Raw genomic sequence first — 22041 nt, 5'->3', positions numbered from 1 at the left:
TCGCGGGGCCTCCCGGGCGGCCGGGGCTGCCCGCCGCGCTGCCTGCGCCCGCCGGGGCGGGTCCTGTGCCAGCGCGCGCCGCCGCGGCCGAGGTGAGAGCGCCGGCCCGACGGGGGCCGGACTGGGGCGGGGGCCTCCGGACCCGGGGCGGGACCTCGGGGTGGGGCGTGCGAGTCCGACCGAGGCGAAGGGATCTGACTCGGGGCGGGGCTCTCGGACCTGGGGGGAGGGCTCTGACTTGGGGTGGGGAGCCCTGGATGGGGAGGGAGCCGACTTCTGGCGGGGAAGGAGGGGGTCTCCGAACCCGGGTCGAGGAGCTACGGATGGGGGTGAGGAATTCGGACCTTGGGTGGGGGTCTCTGGACCGGGGCGGGATCCCCAGACTCCTTGTGGGAGGCTGAGGTTGAAGACTTGTGCTGGGGTGAGGGGCTCCAGATAGGGGTGGGGTTCCAGACCAGGAGGATAAGTCTGTCCCTGGACTAGGGCTTGACCTGATGAGGGTGTGGCAGCGTCACAGGGGAGGGCCCCACTTGGTCCTTGGGCTGGGATCAGACTCTCAGAGCTGGAGAGTTGCAGGGGGCCTGGAGGAGGGTCTCTGGAGCCCCAGATTCCGAGGGCCTTGGTGACCTCGCTAACAGGTGTCCTGTTGGAGGCCTCGGAGTACCCCAGGCCTTCCACTGCAAAAGAGTGGCGGCTCCACCAGGAGCTGTGTGGTGTGCAGGGCCACGTGGGAATGTTAGAGAAAGAGGAAGTCCTTGCTAACGGACCTGCTTTTTGGGTTTTTCCAGCCAGGGGTTTTTGTGTCCTGTTGCTTTTAACTGTTTAAAGTGACCCTCCAAGCCTGAGGGACCATAAGAGCTGTCCTGCAGGACCCAGTGAGACACTAGTTAATACAGAAAAAAACGGATTTTTACTTACTAACTACTGACAACATGAGAAAAAGCTGGCTTCATGTCAACACGCCTGGAGTGTAAAGGGAGAGTGAGGGAGTGGGAAGGGATGGGGACTCAGCAGAGTTAGGGAAGTGGAAAAGCACCAACACCGGGAAGGGAGGGTTGGCCCTAGTGAAATCAACTGATCTGGGGGTGCCCCTGGGGCTTACTGAAGTCAGGCCACCAACCTCCCACAGACTGGGAGACCGCGAGCTCATCCTCAGGCTTTGGACGAAACTCACAGGAAATTCTTGTGGCAGCCTTGAGTTTCTCAGGCAGGCACGTTAAAAGGCGCTATGATCGTTCCAGGAATGTGGCCTTGAGCTCTTAGGAGCTGTCAGTGTTCGTTCCAGCCTGGATAGGCCAGGGCGACGAGGCCCAGTGGAGGGAGCCTGGCTGGAGTTTGGCGAGGGAGACTTTGTCAGCAACCCTCCTGTGCACAAACAGCAGAGACAGGCTTCTTTGCTCTCTGAACAGTTCCCCATCCATTTTCTGTTCAGTGCTGTGTTCATAAAGTACTAGCGGGACCATCTGTCAACACTTGGTAGCAAAGGATTTTTGCTGGATGATGCAAGCAGTCAAGCATTTAATGAGGAAACAAAAATAAAAATAGGCCGGGCATGGTGACTCATATCTGTAATGCCGGCATTTCTGGAGGCTGAGGAGGATCACTTGAGACCAGGAGGTTGAAACCAACCTGGGCAACATAGTGAGATCCCCATCTCTACAAAAAAAATTTAAAAATTAGCCGGGCATGGTGGTATGCGCCTGTAGTTCCAGCCACTCGGGAGGCTGAGGTGAGAGAAACCTTTGAGCCTGGGCGGTGGAGGCTGCCATGAGCCGTGATCATGCTTCTGTACTCCAGCCTGAGCAACAGAGAGAGACCCTATATTAAAACAACGAAACAGGCCGGGTGCGGTGGCTCACGCCTGTAATCCCAGCACTTTGGAGGCCAAGGCGGGCGGATCACCTGAGGTCAGGAGTTCAAGACCAGCCTGACCAACATGGTGAAACGCTGTCTTTAAAAATGAAATAAAATAAAATAAAGTTAGCCAGGCACTGTGGCAGGCCCTTGTGTAGTCCCCGCTACTCAGGAGGCTGAGGCGGGAGTGCTAGAGCCCAGGAGTTCAAGGTTGCAGCAACCTGATCGCAGCAGAGGCGATCACACCACTGCACTCCAGCCTGGGTGACAGAGCAAGAACTTGTCTCTTAAAAAAAAAAAAAAACGAAGAAGGAACAGCTGTGTTAGTGTGTGTTTGTTCAAGGCTTGGTAGGCCAAGGTGAGGCTCCGCTGAGAAACATGCTCAGAGGAGCCTCGCTGGAGTGTGATGGGGGAGTCTTTGTCGAGGCTGCTGCCATGGTGGGCCTCAGGACCCATGTCCTGGGCGCTGGAGGGTGGAGCTGCCACCCGGCCTTGAGGAGAGCAATGACGTAGTCAGATTCCACTCACATCCAGTGCGGGCTGGACACAGGCCTGGCCCAGAGCCCGGTCTAGATGCCAAGGCTTTGTTCACAGTCCCCAGGAGCTGCCAGAATCATCCCTATTCCCAGGCAGGGCAGGCTGTCTACTCTATGGCTCTCGGGCTCAATCCAGTGGGGCAGATGGCAGGCCTGCACATCACCCTGCTAGGCATATCCAGGCCCTTTCTGCCCCTCCCTAAAGGCACCCCTGTCCTTTCTGTCCCCTCCACGCAGAGCCGAGCCAGCCTGCACTCTTGCCCCAGGCCTGTCCTCTGCTGGGAACCTGGACGCGGAGCTAGTTCTGTTTGAACAGGTTGACCTGAGGGCGGCCTCCAAGCAGGTGCCAAGGCAGAATCTGATGTGGCCAGGAAGGATAAAGGATATCCCTGGAAGAATAAAGGGAATGTGCGACCACCATGCAGATCTGGGCCGTGGCAGGGAGAGGAGGGGGCCCCCTGCGGGGCCACAGTAAAGGAGTGGAGGGAACCCACGGGCGGGGGTGGCCCAGCGGCCCCCCAGAGCCATGGATCTGCAGGTGCAGAGCAGCCTCTTGCCTCTTGCATCCGCCCCTTGGTGTGTCTGTGAAGACAAAGTCACCGTGATCCCTGCAGCACCTGGCAGGTGTGCAGCCCGTGTGAAAGCTTTCCCCTTAGCTCTTAAGTATTGAGTCAAAGAAACAAACAGCGAGGCTCGGTGGCTCACGCCTGTAATCCAAGCACTTTGGAGGCCAAGGCGGGCGGATCACCTGAGGTCGGGAGTTCAAGACCAGCCTGACCAACATGGTGAAAGCCCGTCTTTAAATTTAATAGAATAATTTAAAAAAAAGAAAGAAAGAAAGAAAGAAAAACAAACACTGAAAAACAAAAACAAAGCCTTCCCCTGAGCCTGGGGACCTGGCCCAACTGAGAATACCAGGCAGGGGAAGCCACAGGAGGCTGCCCTCTGCATGGCCCTGTAACCTTCCATTCTGACCCCTTCCCTTCCACACCAGCCCCTTTCCCCACGTGGGGTGCAGTCTTTATTGCAACTGCTCACCTCTGCCGTGGTCGGGTGAGAGCAGCCGCAGCCAGTGTGTGTGCAATTGTGGGTTCTTTTTTTTTTTTTTTTTTTTTTTTTTTTGAGACGGAGTTTCGCTCTTGTTACCCAGGCTGGAGTGCAATGGCGCGATCTCGGCTCACCGCAACCTCCCCCTCCTGGGTTCAGGCAATTCTCCTGTCTCAGCCTCCTGAGTAGCTGGGATTACAGGCACGCACCACCACGCCCAGCTAGTTTTTTGTATTTTTAGTAGAGACGGGGTTTCACCTTGTTGACCAGGATGGTCTCGATCTTTCGACCTCGTGATCCACCCGCCTCAGCCTCCCAAAGTGCTGGGATTACAGGCTTGAGCCACCGCGCCCAGCCAATTGTGGGTTCTTTATTCTTTTTCTTTTCCTTTAGTTTTGAGACAGAGGTTCCACTCTTGTTGCCCACTCTGGAGTGCAGGGGCACAATCTCAGCTCACTGCAACCTCCCACTCCGGGGTTCAAGCAATTCTCCTCCTGCCTCAGCCTCCCAAGTAGCTGGAATGACAGGCATACACCACCATGGCCGGCTAATTTTGTTCGTATTTTTAGTAGAGATGGGGGTTTCACCATGTTGATCAGGCTGGTTTTGAACTTCTGACCTCAGGTGATCCACCCACCTCAGCCTCCCAGAGTGCTGGGATTATAGGCGTGAGCCTCCGTGCCTGGCCAACTGTGCGTTCTGATAAAGCGTCATCTACAGAAATAGCAGGCAGGCCCCTCACAGGGTGCCCAGGGCAGGTTCACTGTCTCGCCTCTTCTCAGGTGTCAGGGGGTGAGAGGTTGGTCCTCTGCGTCCTCCTTCCTCTCAGGAGAGTGCTGCCAGAGAGAGATGAGGCCCCACCTGGATCTGATGGAGTTTACCGTGGTGCTGGTGGATGGTGATGGTGATGTTTTAGAGACATGGTCTCTGTTGCCCAGGCTGGAGGGCAGTGGTGAAATCCCAGCTCACTGCAGCCTCCAGCTCCTGGGCTTAAACAACCCTCCCACCTCAGCTCCCCAAGTAGCTGCAGCTACAGGCACACCACCATGCCCGCTTGATGGGCATTTTGTGACCATTAAACTTCTGGTGATTTCTTTTTTTTTTTTTTTTTTTTTTTTTGAGACGGAGTTTCGCTCGTTACCCAGGCTGGAGTGCAATGGCGTGATCTCGGCTCACCGCAACCTCCGCCTCCCGGATTCAGGCAATTCTCCTGCCTCAGCCTCCTGAGTAGCTGGGATTACAGGCATGAGCCACCATGCCCAGCTAATTTTTTGTATTTTTAGTAGAGATGGGGTTTCACCATGTTGACCAGGATGGTCTCGATCTCTTGACCTCGTGATCCACCTGCCTCGGCCTCCCAAAGTGCTGGGATTACAGGCGTGAGCCACCGCGCCCAGCCCTCTGGTCATTTCTTTAGATTCCCGGAGGCTGGATGGAGGTGAGTGGCCAGCCCCTGGTCCACAGATGAGCACAGGGCTAGGCTGAGGCGGTGGGGTCTCCCAGGCTGGCCTCCAAGCTGTCCTTTTAGTCTGTCCACAGGCCCCGCCCAAGGGTGTGGCCTGCCTGCTGCTGCCTGGTCTGTCTCTGAGCACTTGGGCTGGTTCTCCCTGGATGACTGGATCGCAGTCAGATCTCCTGCTGGAGTCCTGGTGCCCCTTTATCCCCCCGGATCAGCCCAGAGGAGCAGGTCAGCTTGCACCAGTTCCAGCCTTTGCTGGGGGTTTCCAGCCCTGTTGAGCAAGCCCCAGGCAGGGCCCTCTGCAGCCTCCGTCGGGGACCTGTGTGCAGAGCCGAGCGGCCCCGATGTGTAAACGCTTACACCTGGCCTCCTTCCTGCCACCTGTGTCCTGTTTGTCCTCAGACCTGTGGCTCTGTGCTTGTCTCCCGCACTGGGCCGCCAGCCCGGTGAGAGCAGGATGAGGCATGTTCAAGCTACAGTGGCTCTTGGTGTGCCGGGAGCTGTTGGCATTGGTTCTGTGTTCTGGAATAGTGAAGACAGTGTGCCCCAAACGCCAGGGGCCTCTCCAAGGGGCACTGCAGCCATGTGTTAGCCCTCTGTGGACAGTGGGGAATGCACACCTGTTTCAGGGCACAACCCAAGGTCTCCTGAGCTTGCTGTGCAGCCCAGTCCTTCCCTCCGTGGCCCCTGGTGGCTGCCTTCCTCCCCCCAGGAATCTGAGCAGGAAGATGTGGGTGGACAGAGATCTAAGCGTCAGTCACTCTTCAGACAGAGGCGATGGCAGAATGAGCAAAACGGATGGACCCCAGATGTTTGCAAAGGGGCCAAAGTCGTTTTCTAGTTATCTTTCATGCATTTTTTAAAATGAGCCTAGACACCAGGTCATAAAATGAGTTTGTTTTGGGCCGGGCGTGGTGGCTCATGCCTGTAATCCAAGCACTTTGGAGGCCAAGGCGGGCGGATCACCTGAGGTCAGGAGTTCAAGACCAGCCTGACCAACATGGTGAAACCCCATCTTTATAAAAATAAATAAATAAATCAAATAAAGTAAAATTAGTTTGTTTTTAAATTTCTTATAGAGACAGTCTTTCTTTGTTGCCCAGGGTGGTCTTGAACCCCTGGGCTCAAAGGATCCTTCCACCTCGGCCTCCCAAAGTGTTGGGATTATGGGTGTGGCCAGTCCTCCAGCCACAGTTCATATTTTTAAAGGATTTTTGAGAGTCTCATCCGACTGATGTTCCTTACAGTATATTTATGGGAAACATTCCTGTCTTTTCAAGAAAGATGAGACCAGATGCAGTGGCGCGCACCTATGGTCCCAGCTACTCCGGAGGACAGCTTGAGCCTGGGAGTTCAAGGCTGCAGCTGCAATGAGCCATGTCACGCCACTGCACGGAGCAACTGGGCGGGACCCTGTCTCTAAAGAAATAAAATCAAATCAAGGAAGATGAATGTTATCTAGGGTGTGTTCAGTGTGAGAGAGGGTACTGACCAGGTGACAGAGGTGACAGACTCTCTGGCTATGCAGCGGTGCACTGGGCAGAGAAGCTTGGGCAGGCCTGGCACGGAGCCCCAGACACTTCATGCTCTTCAGACCCGGAGATGCCAAGCACAGCTGCCTGTGTCCCAGCCGCGCTGTGAGGCAGTGAGGATGCCCTCACAGGTGCACGCACATGTGACTTGGGAGGAGAAGGAGCAGCCTGGCTGGAAACGGCCTATGGGGAAGCCTGCCAGCTGCGTTTGTGGGTGCAGCCTCTCGACTCCATTTCTGCAGCTCCTCCCCCTTTAGGACGGCAGCTGGAGGCGCCCAGAGAGTGAGATGGAGAAGATGGCGGGCAGTGGCTGCCACATGGAGTAGGGGTGCAGAGGCTACAGGCCTAGAAGGGCGTGGGACCCTGGAGGACTCTCCCCTGGGCAGCCTCAGGCTGTGAGGACAGGGATACGAAGGCAGCACTGCCCCCGATGGGTGTAGTGGGGCCGGCTGGGAGCCAATTCAGGCCCGCTCCAGCCCACTGCCCAGGCAGCTGTGCACACTCGCTGGCCCCCCCCCATCATGGCTACATGGTGAGAGAGAGTCATCTGCCAGCTCCCACATCAGCTGCAGGATTGTCCTCCTGGGCTTCATTGGGGACAACTGTAAAATCCTCTGGGATGTCCTCACTTTTTTTCCTAACTTTCGGGAGCCACTCAGGCTCGCAGGCACCCCACAGAGTGGGTGGATGCCCCCATGTGCAGGCCTTGATGACGTTTGAGCATCAGGCTGGATGTGGCAAAACCCTTTTATTTATTTATTTTTTTTGAGACGGAGTCTCGCTCTTGTTACCCAGGCTGGAGTGCAATAGCGCGATCTCGGCTCACCGCAACCTCCACCTCCTGGGTTCAAGCAATTCTGCCTCAGCCTCCTAAGTAGCTGGGATTATAGGCATGCGCCACCATGCCCAGCTAATTTTTTTTTTGTACTTTTAGTAGAGACGGGGTTTCACCATGTTGACCAGGATGGGCTCGATCTCTTGACCTCGTGATCCACCCGCCTCAGCCTCCCAAAGTGCTGGGATTACAGGCTTGAGGTACCGCGCCCGGCCGGCAACGCCCTTTTATTACAAAGGATCACAGAATGGTTGGCCCCGGGGTCAATGCGAGACCTGCCCATCTCCCACCTTGGCCTAAGGATGGCTGGGGTCTCCTCCCCGATGCCAAGCGTTGATTGCCCCCTTCACGTCTCCAGAAAGATACACAGTGATGGAAGTTGGAGGTCACAGGTTTTGGGGTAGGTCTTGCAGGGAGAATTCTCCAGCACAGGCTTATAATAAGGAAGGTCTGGGGGAAGCTGGGGTGTGGTTGCTGTTTGGGGAGAGAGGGCCTGCCTTTGCCCTTCTCTGTGCCAACTGTGAGTGAAGGATGTGGTCCATCCTGGCTGGCCGCTGGCCACACAGACTGCATGCATATTGGAAGGAAGGGCATGGGTGCGCATATTCTGTGATCAAGAGGGCCCCTTCTCCTGCAGAAGGAAGATGCGTGTCCCTCCAAGGGGCAGCATGCAGACCCTGCCGCTGGGCTGAGCTGCAATGGGCAGCGGCCAGATGGGCAGCAGCGGCAGCTGTGGTTGGCAGAGAGGCTCTCCTGAGTGCCTGTGTCTCCCAGGGGGCGGAAGCTGCGCTCTTTTTTTTTGTATCCCATCTCCTTATGGATAATGGCATGGCCCTTTACATTTGTGGAATGGGGAGGGCCAGGAACAGGGTTTGCCTTTTTTTTTTTTTTTTGAGACAGCCTCACTCTGTCACGCAGCCTGGTGTGCAATGGCACAATCTCTGCTCACTACAAGCTCTGCCCCCCAGGTTCAAGCAATTCTCCCTGCCTCAGCCTCCTAAGTAGCTGGGATTACAGGCACCCGCCACCATGCCCGGGTAATTTTTATATTTTTAGTAGAGACAGGGTTTCACGATGTTGGTCAGGCTGGTCTTGAACTCCTGACCTCAGGTAATCCACCAGCCTCAGCCTCCTAAAGTGCTGGGATTACAGGCGTGTGCCCAGCCATGTTTTTCTAATCATGGCAAAATAGATGGAATATATAGTTTACCATTTTAACAATTTCTTTTTTTTTTCTTTTTTTTTGAGATAGAGTCTCTCCGTCACCCAGGCCGGAGTACAGTGGCACAGTCTTGGCTCACTGCAAGCTCTGCCCCTTCCTGCAGGGTTCAAGTGATTGTCCTGCTTCAGCCTCCCTAGTAGCTGGGACTACAGGCATGTGCCACGACACGTGGCTAATTTTGTATTTTTAGTAGAGACGCGGTTTCTCCATGTTGGTCAGGCTGGTCTCAAACTTCCAACCTCAGGTGATCTGCCCGCCTCGGCCTCCCAAAGCACTGGGATTACAGGCATGAGCCACCACACCCGGCCTAATTTTTAAATTTTTTGTAGAGATGGTGTCTTGCCATGTTGCACAGACTGGTATGGAACTTCTGGGCCCAAGCAATGCTCCCATCCCAACCTCCCAAAGTGCTGGAATTACAGTCGTGAGGCGCCAGGACTGGCCACATTCTTCTTTTTTTTTTTTTTTTTAATAGAGACGGGGTTTCATCATGTTGATCAGGCTGGTCTCGAACTCCTGACCGTTTTTTTTTTTTTTTTTTGAGACAGAGTTTCGCTCTTGTTACCCAGGCTGGAGTGCAATGGCACAATCTCGGCTCACCGCAACCTCCACCTCCCGGGTTCAGGCAATTCTCCTGCCTCAGCCTCCTGAGTAGCTGGGATTACAGGCACGCGCCACCATGCCCAGCTAATTTTTTGTACTTTTATTAGAGACGGGGTTTCACCATGTTGACCGGGATGGTCTCGATCTCTTGACCTCGTGATCCACCCGCCTCGGCCTCCCAAAGTGCTGGGATTACAGGCTTGAGCCACCGCGCCCGGCCCGACAAGTTCTTAATGACTTATAAAGAGACTTGGATTCCCCACACAATAATAGCGGGAGACTTGACACCACATTGTTAATATTCGATGGATCAACGAGATAGAAAATTAACAGGGACATTTATGATTTGAACTCAGGCCTGGAACAAGTGACCACATAAATGGAAGTAAATCACTCTTCAGCATTTGCATAGCATTTCACAGACTTAAATGAAATATAGGTTGGCTGTTTGTTTGTTATTTTCTTCCCTTATTCCTTCCTGTCTCCACTGTTAAGTACAATTACTGGCATAAATGACGTTTTTAATACCTATTTTTAGATTGCATTCCAGCCTGGGCAATAGAGCAAGACTCCTGTTCTCTCTTTCCCTTTCTCTTCCTCTTTCTTTCTTTCTTTCTTTTTCTTTCATAGAAAAAAAAAAAAAAAAAAAAGCCGGGCGCGGTGGCTCAAGCCTGTAATCCCAGCACTTTGGGAGGCCGAGGCGGGTGGATCACGAGGTCAAGAGATCGAGACCATCCCGGTCAACTTGGTGAAACCCCGTCTCTACTAAAAATACAAAAAATTAGCTGGGCATGGTGGTGTGTGCCTGTAATCCCAGCTACTCAGGAGGCTGAGGCAGGAGAATTGCCTGAACCCAGGAGGCGGAGGTTGTGGTGAGCCGAGATCGTGCCATTGCACTCCAGCCTGGGTAACAAGAGTGAAACTCCGTCTCAAAAAAAAAAAAAAAAAAAAAAAAAGACAAGAGCAATGTGAAAGGGCCTGGTTCTTTGCAGGTGCCCATTAAATTTTCTTTTCCCCTTCCAAAAAAAAAGGACTACCAAACTATTTTCCACAGCATTCACACCAGCAATGCAGGAAGGTTCCAATTTCATCACATCCTTGCTAACACTTGTTATTTAAAAAAAAAAAAAAAAGCCAGCAGGTCACAGTGGCTCACGCCTGTAATCCCAGCACTTCGGGAGGCCAAGGGGATGGATTGCTTGAGCTCAGGAGACCAGCCTGGGCAAAATATTGAGAACACCCTCTTCACCCCGTCTCTACAAAACAAAAACAAAAGCCGGTGTGGGGTGGTGCCCATCTCTAGTCCCAGCTACTTGGGGTGCTGAGGCAGGAGGATCGAGGCTGCAGTGAGCTGTGATCGTGCCACTGCACTCCAGGTTGGTCGACAGAGTGAGACCCTGTCTCGAAACAAAAAACAAAACAGCACATTTCAAACATACACAAAAGCGGAAAGGATTCCCCTCAATCCTCTCGCCTGCACCTGCCGCACTCCCCCATTGCCGGGGCATTCAAAACTCTTTCTTTTTACATCTCTGCAAGGTAAGGGGGACTCTTAAGGCTCCCCAGGCCACGCAGCCAAAGTAAGCCGATCGGATCATAGGGGTCCAGAGTCGGACACTGAGCTGGCGTGCCCACTCTGGGATCCTGGGACCCCAAACTAAAGGAGCTGTTCCTTTTTCCCCCGTGAAGGGCTGACGGGGCAAAATCCCCACGCTGGGAACATCCGAGCAGCTCTGAGTGGTGTGGGCGGGTTTCTACGTGGCTTTCTTTAAAAGGAGGCCTGATTCTCGGCTTTTCGGGACCGGCCTGCCCTTTCGTCCAGCCAAACTGGACAGTGGCCGGTGACTGCGCAGGATCAGCCCTCGCTTGGCCAGGTGGGCGCGTGGCTGTGTGGGCGTGGCCCCGCCCTCCCCCTGGCTGTGTGGGCGTGGCCCCGCCCTCCCCCTGGCTGTGTGGGCGTGGTCCCGCCCTCCCCCTGGCTGTGTGGGCGTGGTCCCGCCCTCCCCCTGGCTGTGTGGGCGTGGTCCCGCCCTCCTCCTGGCTGTGTGGGCGTGGTCCCGTCTTCCTCGAGGTCTGGTGGGCGGGGCCTCCCACACACTAGCTGGGAGATCCCACGCGGCTGGGGTGGAGCGTAGGTGGTTAGCCCGAGAAAGGCGGTGGGGAGATGGGGTGGGCGGGGGCCGGCGCTCGGCTGGTGGCCTGGGGCAGCCAGTCCCCCTGCTCTGGCTTCAGTTCCTCATCCTCACAAGGGAATCCCAGCTCTCTCCTCTGGAGGTGGCTGGAGGGCCTCGTGAGGTGGGCACTTGAAGCCCCTTTTCACGGGCACTGCGTGGGGGCCGGGGCGTGTTGGCCTTTGAGTCTTTGGCCTCCAGCGCTTCCCCAGCCCCCATGGCTCTTGGCCACTGGGGCCCGGTTGGCCTCCTAGCCGCGGGCAGGTGGGACAGGAGGGCACAGGGTGCCTCCTGGCACCAGCTGGGCGCAGCCTGCAGAGTGGAGTGGGCCAGCCCCTCCTGCCTGGCAAAGGAAGGGGCCTCCTCCCCTCTGCTGCGTCCCCACTAGGCCCTGGGGGACACTGCCTACAAACATGAACAGATGGACCTAGAGATTAGAGATTCCAAAGCCAAATTCTTACACAATTCAAGCATTACGCAAGGATTTATACTTCGGGACTCCAAAGACTACCAAGTCATTTGCTGTTTCAGTAGAATAGCCCTTTCAATTTGGGATATTTATTTCTAACACTTACTCGTGTTTTTAAAGTACAGAGAGTAAATAAAATGGCCCATTATCTGACCACACAAATACTACTGGCAGTCATAATAGATAAATAAACCGGAACAGATAAATAGTAAACAGAGCAACTAGGAGTGTCGAAGGAAATTCCGCCCATGAAGAAAGAAGCAAGGTGGAAAGTCTGCATGGTCCCTCTCCACTACGGTTCCCCGTCATCCTCCTGCCAGAATAAGGACACTGTCTTTAGGGAAGCCATCGGTTGCCCTGCAGACCTTGGACCCTTCCCCAGGGTGGCAGCAGCAGGTGGCATGAGTCACTCCTGCAGCTGTGGACAGGGGCACCCCCATTGGCCTTTGGCCTTTTCCTGTGAGCTGCATGTTGGCCACTGTGACCCATCTGTCATCTTTCTCTTACTGGTTTGTGTGTATTCTTGGTAAACTAGCCCTTGATCTTACACATTTCCAAGGTACTAATGACTCTTCAGGGGAAATACAACTTGAGCGAAGTGGCTCCTTCCTCCTGTGTTTCACTCCCACATCTGGGGTCCCTGACTGGGGGACACTAGTAGGGACGTCCCTTGGCGTCTCTGAGGCCTTCTGCTGTCTCTTCTGAGGCCAGAAAGGTGAAGCATTGCCCTCACCCTGCTAGGGAAGGCTCAGGCCAGGCTGGCCTCCGGGGAAGGGGCTCAGATATCTGGATCTTGGTCATTGCCAGGTTAGGGTTTCTGTTGATGATTATCCAGAAGTAAAACTGATCTCCACAGAAATTACATCTGCTTTGCTGCTGAGCTCAGAGAAGGAGAGCCCAGACCCTTCCCGAAGCCAGAGGGCTGAAGCCTGCTCAGAGGTGCTCTGAAGGTGAGTTGGCCAATGGAAGCTGGGGACAGTCTAGGGCAGGTACAGATTCCAGCCTGGTGCATGTGCACAGGCCTGCTGACCACACGTCCACTCTGCCTGTGTAAATAGGCCACGTGGCCTGAAACCCCCTAGAAACCTGGTGTCCACATGGTCTCTCCCTAGGGCAGAGCCTCTGCTTCCTTGTTCTCTTCTGCTGTGTCCTCTGGTGCCCTGAGGCCGGCTTCCAGGGGGTGTCCCTCTGTGGCCCTGGAAGTTGAGGGGCTGCCGCCTCGACTGGGTGTGCCTTCCTAACGCAGAGCATCCAGCGGAGAGTGGGATCTCCTGTGCCACTGGGAGTCCAGGGCCCATCCCAGAAAGACCTCTGAGTGATCACAGGGACCCTAGTTTCCTTGTGTCCCGTCCCATTTCAGAGTCTGTGATCTGAACCCCTGGGCTTCTGCCTCAGGCCTCCTCTGCTCTGCTCTCTGTCTGCTGGGTCCCCTCACCAGGCTTCTTTCTGACTGGTTTCCAGGCTACCTGTCCAGAGGGTCACTCTGGATTTGAAATGAGTTTCAAGTGCGGTCATTCGCCATAATTTCACTGTATCCGCCAGCGTCCTTACTTGGAAACTCAATAAAAGGGCCACATGAATCTGGGGCATCCAGAGCATGGGTGACCAGCACGGGCTCCCCACACGGGGCTGAGGGGCTGCACCACACAGCCTCTCCTAGAGCCAGCCCTCAATACCCCCAACTCCGGGCCATGGGGCCTCCCTGCACCTGGGTTTCCTCTAAGCCAGCTGGGAGACAACAGCCAGGGTCCATGTTGCTTCTGTATTCTGCGTGGTTTTAGAGAATCCCTGGGCTGCATGGTGGCGGGCGGCTCTGTAGTCCCAGCTACTCGAGAGGATGAGGCAGAAGAATCGCTTGAACCCAGGAGGCATAAGTTGCATTCCAGCCTGGTGACAGGGCAAGATTCTTAATTTAAAAAAAAAAAAAAAAAAAAAAAAAAAAAAAAAGGGCCGGGCGCGGTGGCTCAAGCCTGTAATCCCAGCACTTTGGGAGGTCGAGGCGGGTGGATCACGAGGTCAAGAGATCGAGACCATCCTGGTCAACATGGTGAAACCCCGTCTCTACTAAAAATACAAAAAATCAGCTGGGCATGGTGGCGCGTGCCTGTAATCCCAGCTACTCAGGAGGCTGAGGCAGGAGAATTTGCCTGAACCCGGGAGGCGGAGGTTGCGGTGAGCCGAGATCGCGCCATTGCACTCCAGCCTGGGTAACAAGAGTGAAACTCTGTCTCAAAAAAAAAAAAAAAAAAAAAAGGAGAGAGAGAATCCTTGGGCCGCTTGGGGAAGCACCCAGGGCTAGGGCGTGCGACCTGGCAGGCTCCACGCAGGACTGCCACAGGCACTCACCTGCTCTGTCCACGCGAGGGCGCTGGAGGGGGCGGGAAGGCGAGCTCCCGGCACTGACCCCTTAGGCAACTGAAGCGTGGCCGGCTTCTCTGAAACCTGCCCCCCTGGGAACACGAGGGGATGATGGTAGCACCCCAAGCGGAGGGGCGTGTAGGTGCAGCAGGAAGGGCACAGAGCACTGGCGCCCGGCCCCTTCCGCCCTGCAGATGCTGGAAGCCCCGCCTCTGCTGCTGGCAGCCGCGCTGGGCCTGGTGCTGCTGGCCGTGCAGCGGCTGCTCCTGAGGCACTGGAGCTGGGGCCTGTGGCTGATCCTGTGGAACGAGTGCGTCCTGCAGCCTATCCGCAACCTGCTCATGGGTGACACCAAGGAACAGCGCATCCTGCACCACGTGCTGCAGCATGCGGAGCGCGGGAACGCACAGAGCGTGCTGGAGGCCATTGATACCTACTGCGAGCAGAAGGAGTGGGCCATGAACGTGGGCAGCAAAAAAGGTGGGGTTCTGGCCGGCAGATGCTGAGCCCTGGGACAGGGACTCGGGGCCAGGCACCGCAGCCGTCATGGGAGAGGGTTGTTATCACCCCATTTCCGGGTGGCTGGGAACCCTGGGATATGCCCAGATAGGGCTGGGGGTGGGGGGCTCCTCTGATGTCCCAGGGCACCAGGGTCCCTGATGACTCCTCTAGACCCTGCTGCCTGCTTCAGGACATCAGGCTCCTACACTCACAGGGTTTAACAGTAGTTTGGTTCCCCTAGAACTTCGCTGTGGCCACCAAGGGACCTGCCTGGGAACCAGTCAGGCAGATTCTCCTGGCCACCCCTGCTTGTACCCCAGGCTGTGCTGCCTGACTCAGGGAGTGACTCGGGAAGCCAGCTGGGAGGCAACAAGGAACTTGTTGCCCCCCTGGGGTTTGGGGCTCCAGAGAAGGCAGCTCTGGATTAGGACACCCTAGGGCCAGCCAGGAAGGGTGGAAAAGTCAGGGACCAGTATGGGCATAGAGGCTAAGGAACCATGGTACTCACTGTAGGGGCCAGGTCCCTGGGGTTGGGACCCCAGGGAGGTAAAAGACCCCTCCAGCAGGTAGGGAGGAAGGGCCAGAGGCCAGGCATTTGGGAGGGGCTGTTGCTCTTTGGGAGCGGTTGGGGGGCCGTGACAGGGTCCAGGTTCCCCTCCCTCCGCCTGTGCTCACTCCTCCCCGTCCCCCACGCTGCACAGGCGAGATCGTGGATGCGGTGATTCAGGAACACCAGCCCTCCGTGCTGCTGGAGCTGGGGGCCTACTGCGGCTACTCGGCTGTGCGCATGGCCCGCCTGCTGTCACCGGGCGCAAGGCTGCTCACCATCGAGATCAACCCCGACTACGCTGCCATCACCCAGCGGATGGTGGATTTCGCAGGCGTGCAGGACAAGGTCCGCATGCTTGGCCCGTTGTCAGACCTGGAAGAAGGGCCCGGGCTGTGGGCAGGGAGGGCCTGGTTCACACCATGTTCACTGAAAACCCACCGTCACCAGGCCCCTCAGTGCTTCCCGGCCTGGGGCTGAGGAAGGACCCCCCCAGGCAGCTTGGTGAGGGTGGTCTCACACTCTTGGGAAATTGCCAAGGTGGTACCAGGAGGGGCAGAGACAGAGAGGGGCCTTGTCTCCCCAGAACCCTAAGGAAAACCGATGAACACCTATATGGGTATGGTGGTGCTGGGATGGGCTCCTGTCTGCGTGGGCGTGGGCACTGACAGGCACTGTTCCAGGTCACCGTTGTGGTCGGGGCATCCCAGGACATCATCCCCCAGCTGAAGAAGAAGTATGATGTGGACACGCTGGACATGGTCTTCCTTGACCACTGGAAGGACCGCTACCTGCCGGACACGCTCCTCCTGGAGGTGAGCCCCGACCGGGATGGCCCGTGCCAGCTGCTGCCCAGGGCCCATTCGGTCAGCCGCAGCCCCTCCAAAGAGTCAGGCACCCCAGCCGAGGCCTGTGTGGGCACAGCTTGCTCTGGAGGCACCACCTGAGGTCTGGGAGTGTTGGGGGTGCTGAGGAGGCCCTGCGGTGGGTGGAGCCGGGTGGAGAGCCGGGCCAAGGGCCTGGCTGCGTGGCCTGTTGAGAACTGGGGAGCCAGCTTGCCTGTGCAGGGACAAACTGGGTGGCACAAGTGGGGTGCACACCCCAGACTAGACACCAGGGCAGCAAGGGCACAGGACCTAGGAGACAGGGTGGGGAGGGGCCGCTTGGGGCTCGGCCTGCTCTCCCCCAGGTGAGCTGGTGCTGGTGCAGAGAAAGCACATCTCCTGCAGATCCTCCTCCTGAGGCCCTGTCTTATGCACTCTCCCAACCCAGCGCCACGGGCGAGGCAGTGCCCCCGAGTGAGGCTAGGCAGTGGGTGGGGCTGTCCATCCTCCCAGGGGGGCGTGGGCACTGGTGGCTCTTCACAAACTGATGCTTAAAGAGCCTCACATCAAAGACACACTGCCCCACGCCTCTCTGATGGTCAGCGACACTGTGTGGCTCTGTGATCCTCCAGTGGGCTTGGGACACCCACCCCCCACGACCTGCCCATCTGGTGCTCGCTCACCTGCAGCTCTCCCAGAAATGACACTGCTGTTGGCAGCAGGACCAGGAGCACGAGGGGCAGAGCCCCCATGCCTGGCTGGGTAGAGCTGCTGGGCCCTGGACACGGATTGGACGGAACCAGCACTAGCGGAAGCCTGAGTGTGAAAGGGCGCAGGATGATCCAGGAACGGGAGTCAGGGCACACAGGACCTTCAGCAGGTGAGGGTGAGATTAGACCCGTCTTCTGGAGCCGGGCTTGGGAGCTCATGCCTGTAATCCTTGCACTTTGGGAGGTTGAGGTGGGCGGATCATGAGGTCAGGAGTTTGAGCAGCCTGGCCAACATGGTGAAACCCTGTCTCTACTAAAGATACAATAAATTAGCCAGACCTGGTGGCACGTACCTATAATCCCAGCTACTCAGGAGGCTGAGGCAGGAGAATCGCTTGAACCCAGGAGGTGGAGGTTGCAGTGAGCTGAGGTTGCGTCATTGCACTCCAGCCTGGCCAACAGGGCAAGATTCCGTCTCAAAAACAAAACACCCAAAAACCTTGTTTTCTGGAAAGATCCGTCAGCCTTGTGGAGTGTGGAAATAGAGGGCTGTGGGGAGGGCATTTCAGATGCTCTGGAAGTCACGAGGAGGCGCTGGGCCCTGGCCATGCAGTGGGAGGACCTGTATTGGCCAAGGGGGCGGGCAGTGGGAGGGTGGGAGGGAGGGAGGGAGACCTGCAGGCCAGGACAGGGCAGCTGTGGCAACTGGGTATTGACGGCAGAGGGCCGGCGCTCAGCCAGACGGGCTTCACTTCAGCAGGAAAGACCCGCAGCTGGGCCCGAGTCACTGGGGCTGGATTTCAGCAGCTGTGGTATGTGTGATAATCACACGAACCTGCCTTTATGGAAAAGTAGCAAACACTGCAGTTTAATAACTAAGAAACTAATAGTTTTCTCAGTGCTGCTCGTGCAGAGCTGGTAATTATCTCAAAGGAAGCAAAGTCATGAATTGGGAATGGCTGTCCTTGTTAAACACACATCTGCACACTCACAGCCGGGGCCCTGTGCCCCCTTGCAGAAGGTTGGGTGACAGGCTGGCTCTTTGTGGGCCCAGCCACCCCTTCTTCAGTGGGCTCTGTGAGCATCAGAGGCATGGGGGGGTGAGGGGCTCAGGAGCAGGTGGCAATTCAAAATCGATGGCTGCTTCGAAGTGGCCTCTCCACAGGGCTGCCATCGTCACCAAGTCCAGCCTACACCCAAAGGAACAGGAATGAGCTCCCCCTTTACAAAAAAAAAAAAAGACAGGGTCTTGCTCTATGCCCAGGCTGGAGCGCAATGATGCCATCATAGCTCACTGTAGCCTCAAACTCCAGATCTCAGGCCTCCTGAGTAGCTGGGACTACAGGCACGCACCACTACGCAAGGCTAATTTAAACGTTTTTTGTAGAAATGGCATCTCCCTATGTTGCCCAGACTGGTCTCAAACTCCTGGCCTCAAGCGATTCTCTTACCCCAGCCTCCCAAAGTACTGGGAATACAAGTGTGCCCAGACTGAAGCTCCAACTTTTTTTTTTCCCAAGACAAAGAGTCTCGCTCTGTCACCCAGGCTGGAGTGCTGTGGCACAATCTTGGCTCACAGCAACCTCTGTGATGCTCCACCTCTTTTTTTGAGACGGAGTTTTGCTCTTGTTGCCCAGGCTGGAGTGTAATGGCGCGATCTCGGCTCACCGCAACCTCCGCCTCCCTGGTTCAAGTGGATTCTCCTGCCTCAGCCTTCCATGTAGCTGGGATCACAAGTGTGCGCCACCATGCCTAGCTAATTTTGTATTTTTAGTAGAGACGGGGTTTCACCATGTTGCCCAGACTGGTCTCGAACTCCTGACCTCAGGTGATCCACCTGCCTCGGCCTCCCAAAAGTGCTGGGATTCTGGGCATGTGCCTGGCCGAGGCTCCAACTCTTGAAGGGAGGAGAGTCTCAGGAGGGTGGGCACAGTTGAAAACCACCTCAGCATAGTGTCCCCTGCCCCTCTGACACTGTCACTTCTCCACGGCATTAGATTCTCAGTCTTGCTCCGACACGGATGTGCATTCAGCCAGTTCTCCAGGTAGTCGGAGTGGCCAGCTGATATGTTTGCAGTATCTGGGGACAGGCAGGGTGGGTGCTGCCTTTTCCCCTCTTGACCAGTTTCCTAAAGGATCGGGCCCCTGGCAGCCTCCGGAGGTGACCCATGCTCCATGCTGCCTTCCCCTCCTTTTCTGTTTAACCCACGCAGCTGGCGTGTCTGGTGCCTTTCAGCCCACTGCTGGCATCTGTCTCCCTGATGACCAGATTGGGCTCCTGAGTCCCCTGGCGCGACCTTAAGAGTCTGGGAGCCCAGGACCCTCACTCATCTTGTACATTCCCTGGCCCAGACCAGAAGGCAGCCACCCTGCTTAGAACCTGGGCCGCTGTCATCCTCCTGGGTGGTGCTTGGTTCTCTTTTTGTTGTTGTTGTTTGTTTCTAAATGAAAACACATCGTGATCCGTGGTGGTACATTCTGTCGAACTCCGGACCTTGGGGCTCTCCCCTGACCTCACTGACCTTGGAGTCATGTGGTGTCCACGCTGTCACCTGAGAGCCTCTCTGCCGTCTCCACAGCACGCAGGCTGGGAACGACTGCCACCCACCACCAGGATGGCTGCAAGCCCTGTGGACTCTCTAGGCGCATCCCAGAGGGATGTGGGGTCAGATGCCAGTCTCAAGGCACCTGCCTGTGAACTGACTCTGCTATACTTTATTTTTATTTATTTATTTATTTATTTTTTAATTTTTATTTTTATTTATTTATTTATTTATTTATTTTTTTGAGACGGAGTTTCGCTCTTGTTACCCAGGCTGGAGTGCAATGGCGCGATCTCGGCTCACCGCAACCTCCGCCTCCTGGGTTCAGGCAATTCTCCTGCCTCAGCCTCCTGAGTAGCTGGGATTACAGGCGCGCGCCACCACGCCCAGCTAATTTTTTGTATTTTTAGTAGAGACGGGGTTTCACCATGTTGACCAGGATGGTCTCGATCTCTTGACCTTGTGATCCACCCACCTCGGCCTCCCAAAGTGCTGGGATTACAAGCTTGAGCCACCGCGCCCGGCCTATTTTTATTTTTTTGTTTTTAAGGTGGAGTCTCACTCTGTTACCCAGGCTGGAGTGCAGTGGTGCGATCTCAGCTCACTGCAACCTCTGCCTCCTGCATTCAAGCAATTCTCCTGCCTCAGTCTCCTGAGTAGCTGGGACTACAGGTGCGAGCCACCACGCCCAGCTAGTTTTTTTGAAATTTTGGTAGAGACAAAGTTTCACCGTGTTGGCCAGGATGGTCTCGCTCTCCTGACCTGTGATCCGCCTGTCTCGGCCTCCTAAAGTGCTGGGATTACAGGCGTGAGCCTCTGCGCCCAGCCGATTTTATTATACTTTACATGTTTGAGATTGCCTGTTAACTTTTGTTTGATGACTAAGTCAAATCTCCAAGACAAGGTAACTGGGGTGTCCTGTGCCCTGGTCAGTCCCTCCTGCCCACAGACAGATACTTTCTCTCAAGGCTTCTCTATTGTTTATGTGATGTAAGCAAACCCTCCTTGCAGCCTTGATGGGCAAGCATCCTCTGAGGTTTCTCCCGATGGTGGACCCCAGGGGCCACGCTCTGTGGCTGCACGTCCAGTAACAACCCCTTCCTTCTGCACGGAACCCAGGCAGAGGAATCCTCCCAGGTACCAGGCACCAGTGGAGATGGGGGAATTCTGCAAATGCAGGAGCTTGGGAATGTCCCTAACTGACCCCAAAGGGCAGGCTTATTGGTTAGAGGTCCGCCCCACCCCAGCCCTGCAGGATCACCCTGGTCAGGCCAGTGTTGTCTCCAGGGAACACACTCCCTGGGTACCTCTCCCTCGTAGGTGCCTGAATTTCTGGCACTGGGTATTGAGGGCCCCACTGTTTTCACTCAATTCATCCAGCTAGCATTTATTGAGCACCTCCTGTGTGCCACTGCCACATGCCGTTCTAGGGATGGATACTCCTGAGACGGATACAGGAGTGGATGAGAGAAAGGTCCCTGTCCTCACGGGGCCCATGTTCTACAGGTGGCACTCGAGTCTTGTACTGTCCTTTCCTGCAGGGGTCATGCTGGGCAGAAAGCAGAAACCTGGCCCCAGGGGCTAGGCACAGGCCACGCGTGGTGCCTTCGGGGCAGGTTCTCTGTGCACCTCTGACCCTCACCTCCCCCACCCTCTGGTCTGTCCCCTGCAGGAATGTGGCCTGCTGCGGAAGGGGACAGTGCTGCTGGCTGACAATGTGATCTGCCCAGGCGCGCCAGAATTCCTGGCACACGTGCGTGGGAGCAGCCGCTTTGAATGCACAAACTACCCATCGTTCCTGGAATACAGGCAGGTGGCGGACGCCCTGGAGAAGGCCATCTACAAGGGCCCAGGCAGCGAAGCACAGCCCTGACTGCCCCCCAACCCCCACTCGGGCTCCCTCACCCAGCCTGGTTCTGAAGGTGCCACAGATGCGCTCCTGCTGACCTGCTGTGGCTCCGAGCTGTGTCCTAAATGCAAAGCGCACCTCAGCTGAGGCCTGCGCCCTGCCATTCTGACCTCTCTGTACTGCAACACTGGACTGTTCTTTTACTGAGACAGAGTCTTGCTCTGTTGCCAGGCTGGAGTGCAGTGGCGCAATCTCTGCCTCCTGGGTTCAAGCAATTCTCCTGCCTCAGCCTCCTGAGTAGCTGAGACTACAGGCGCATGCACCACCATGCCCAACTAATTTTTGTATTTTTAGTAGAGACGGGGTTTCACCATGTTGGCCAGGATGGTCTCAATCTCCTGACCTCGTGATCCGCCCACCTCAGCCTCACAACGTGCTGAGGCATGAGCCACTGCGCCCGGCTGCTCTCCTTTTTCTAAGACTCTATCATGACCTCTTTACTAACACCTGCTAGCTGTATTAGCTTATATACTCATGTCATACTTTAAAAAATACAAAATAGAAATGAAAGCTCTAAGTATTCAGATGTAAGTCAGCTTAGCACCGTCCTTCTCAAATGCCGTCCCCTGCTGCCTTGACTTGGGCACAAACATTCAGAGCTCCCCTTGATGGATGCTAGGGCTAAGGGTGGGGCCCCTGGCTGGCTGGGTTCTGGGTGGCATGTCTGGCCCGCGGGCCTCCCAGCCATAGCAGTGCAGACGCCACCCCTTCTGCAGCCAAGCCAGGAGCACCTGTTAGCCCCACAGGGATGACTGGTGGCCTGGGAAACAGAGAGAGGAGTCAGCCAGTGTTTACACCTGTCTGACCAAGCAGGCGCTAGGGACAGGTGGACCCCTCTGGGCCCCACGTGACACTGAGTGGAAGCGTGTCCTTTCCTACTCCCCCTGGGCCTCGCTTACAGAAGAGGCGATGGCGCAGACC

General features: G+C 56.0%; 1 protein-coding gene across 4 annotated transcripts; it reads left to right on the top strand.

The window, feature by feature from the left end:
• The first annotated feature begins 27 nt into the window (after positions 1–27).
• COMT (catechol-O-methyltransferase) lies at positions 28–21630 on the top strand. 4 transcript variants are annotated; one of them, XM_039462446.2, is made up of 6 exons: positions 28–92; positions 12585–12678; positions 14281–14566; positions 15289–15482; positions 15818–15949; positions 20884–21630. In XM_039462446.2, the coding sequence occupies exons 3-6, from the start codon at positions 14281–14283 to the stop codon at positions 21082–21084; spliced, it is 813 nt and encodes a 270-aa protein (XP_039318380.1). In that variant the 5' UTR covers positions 28–92; positions 12585–12678; the 3' UTR covers positions 21085–21630. The 4 variants fall into 4 exon arrangements, with proteins under 4 accessions (XP_039318380.1, XP_039318382.1, XP_010328822.1 ...); XM_010330520.3 differs by lacking the exon at positions 28–92 and adding an exon at positions 267–329; XM_039462448.2 differs by lacking the exon at positions 12585–12678 and having other exon boundaries at positions 33–92.
• Positions 21631–22041: the final 411 nt, after the last annotated feature.

This window comes from Saimiri boliviensis, chromosome 21 (assembly GCF_048565385.1).
Source record: "Saimiri boliviensis isolate mSaiBol1 chromosome 21, mSaiBol1.pri, whole genome shotgun sequence".
Lineage (NCBI taxonomy): Eukaryota > Metazoa > Chordata > Mammalia > Primates > Cebidae > Saimiri > Saimiri boliviensis.
Note: the sequence above shows the minus strand (reverse complement) of the source record. Positions and strands in the feature narration are given on the sequence as shown.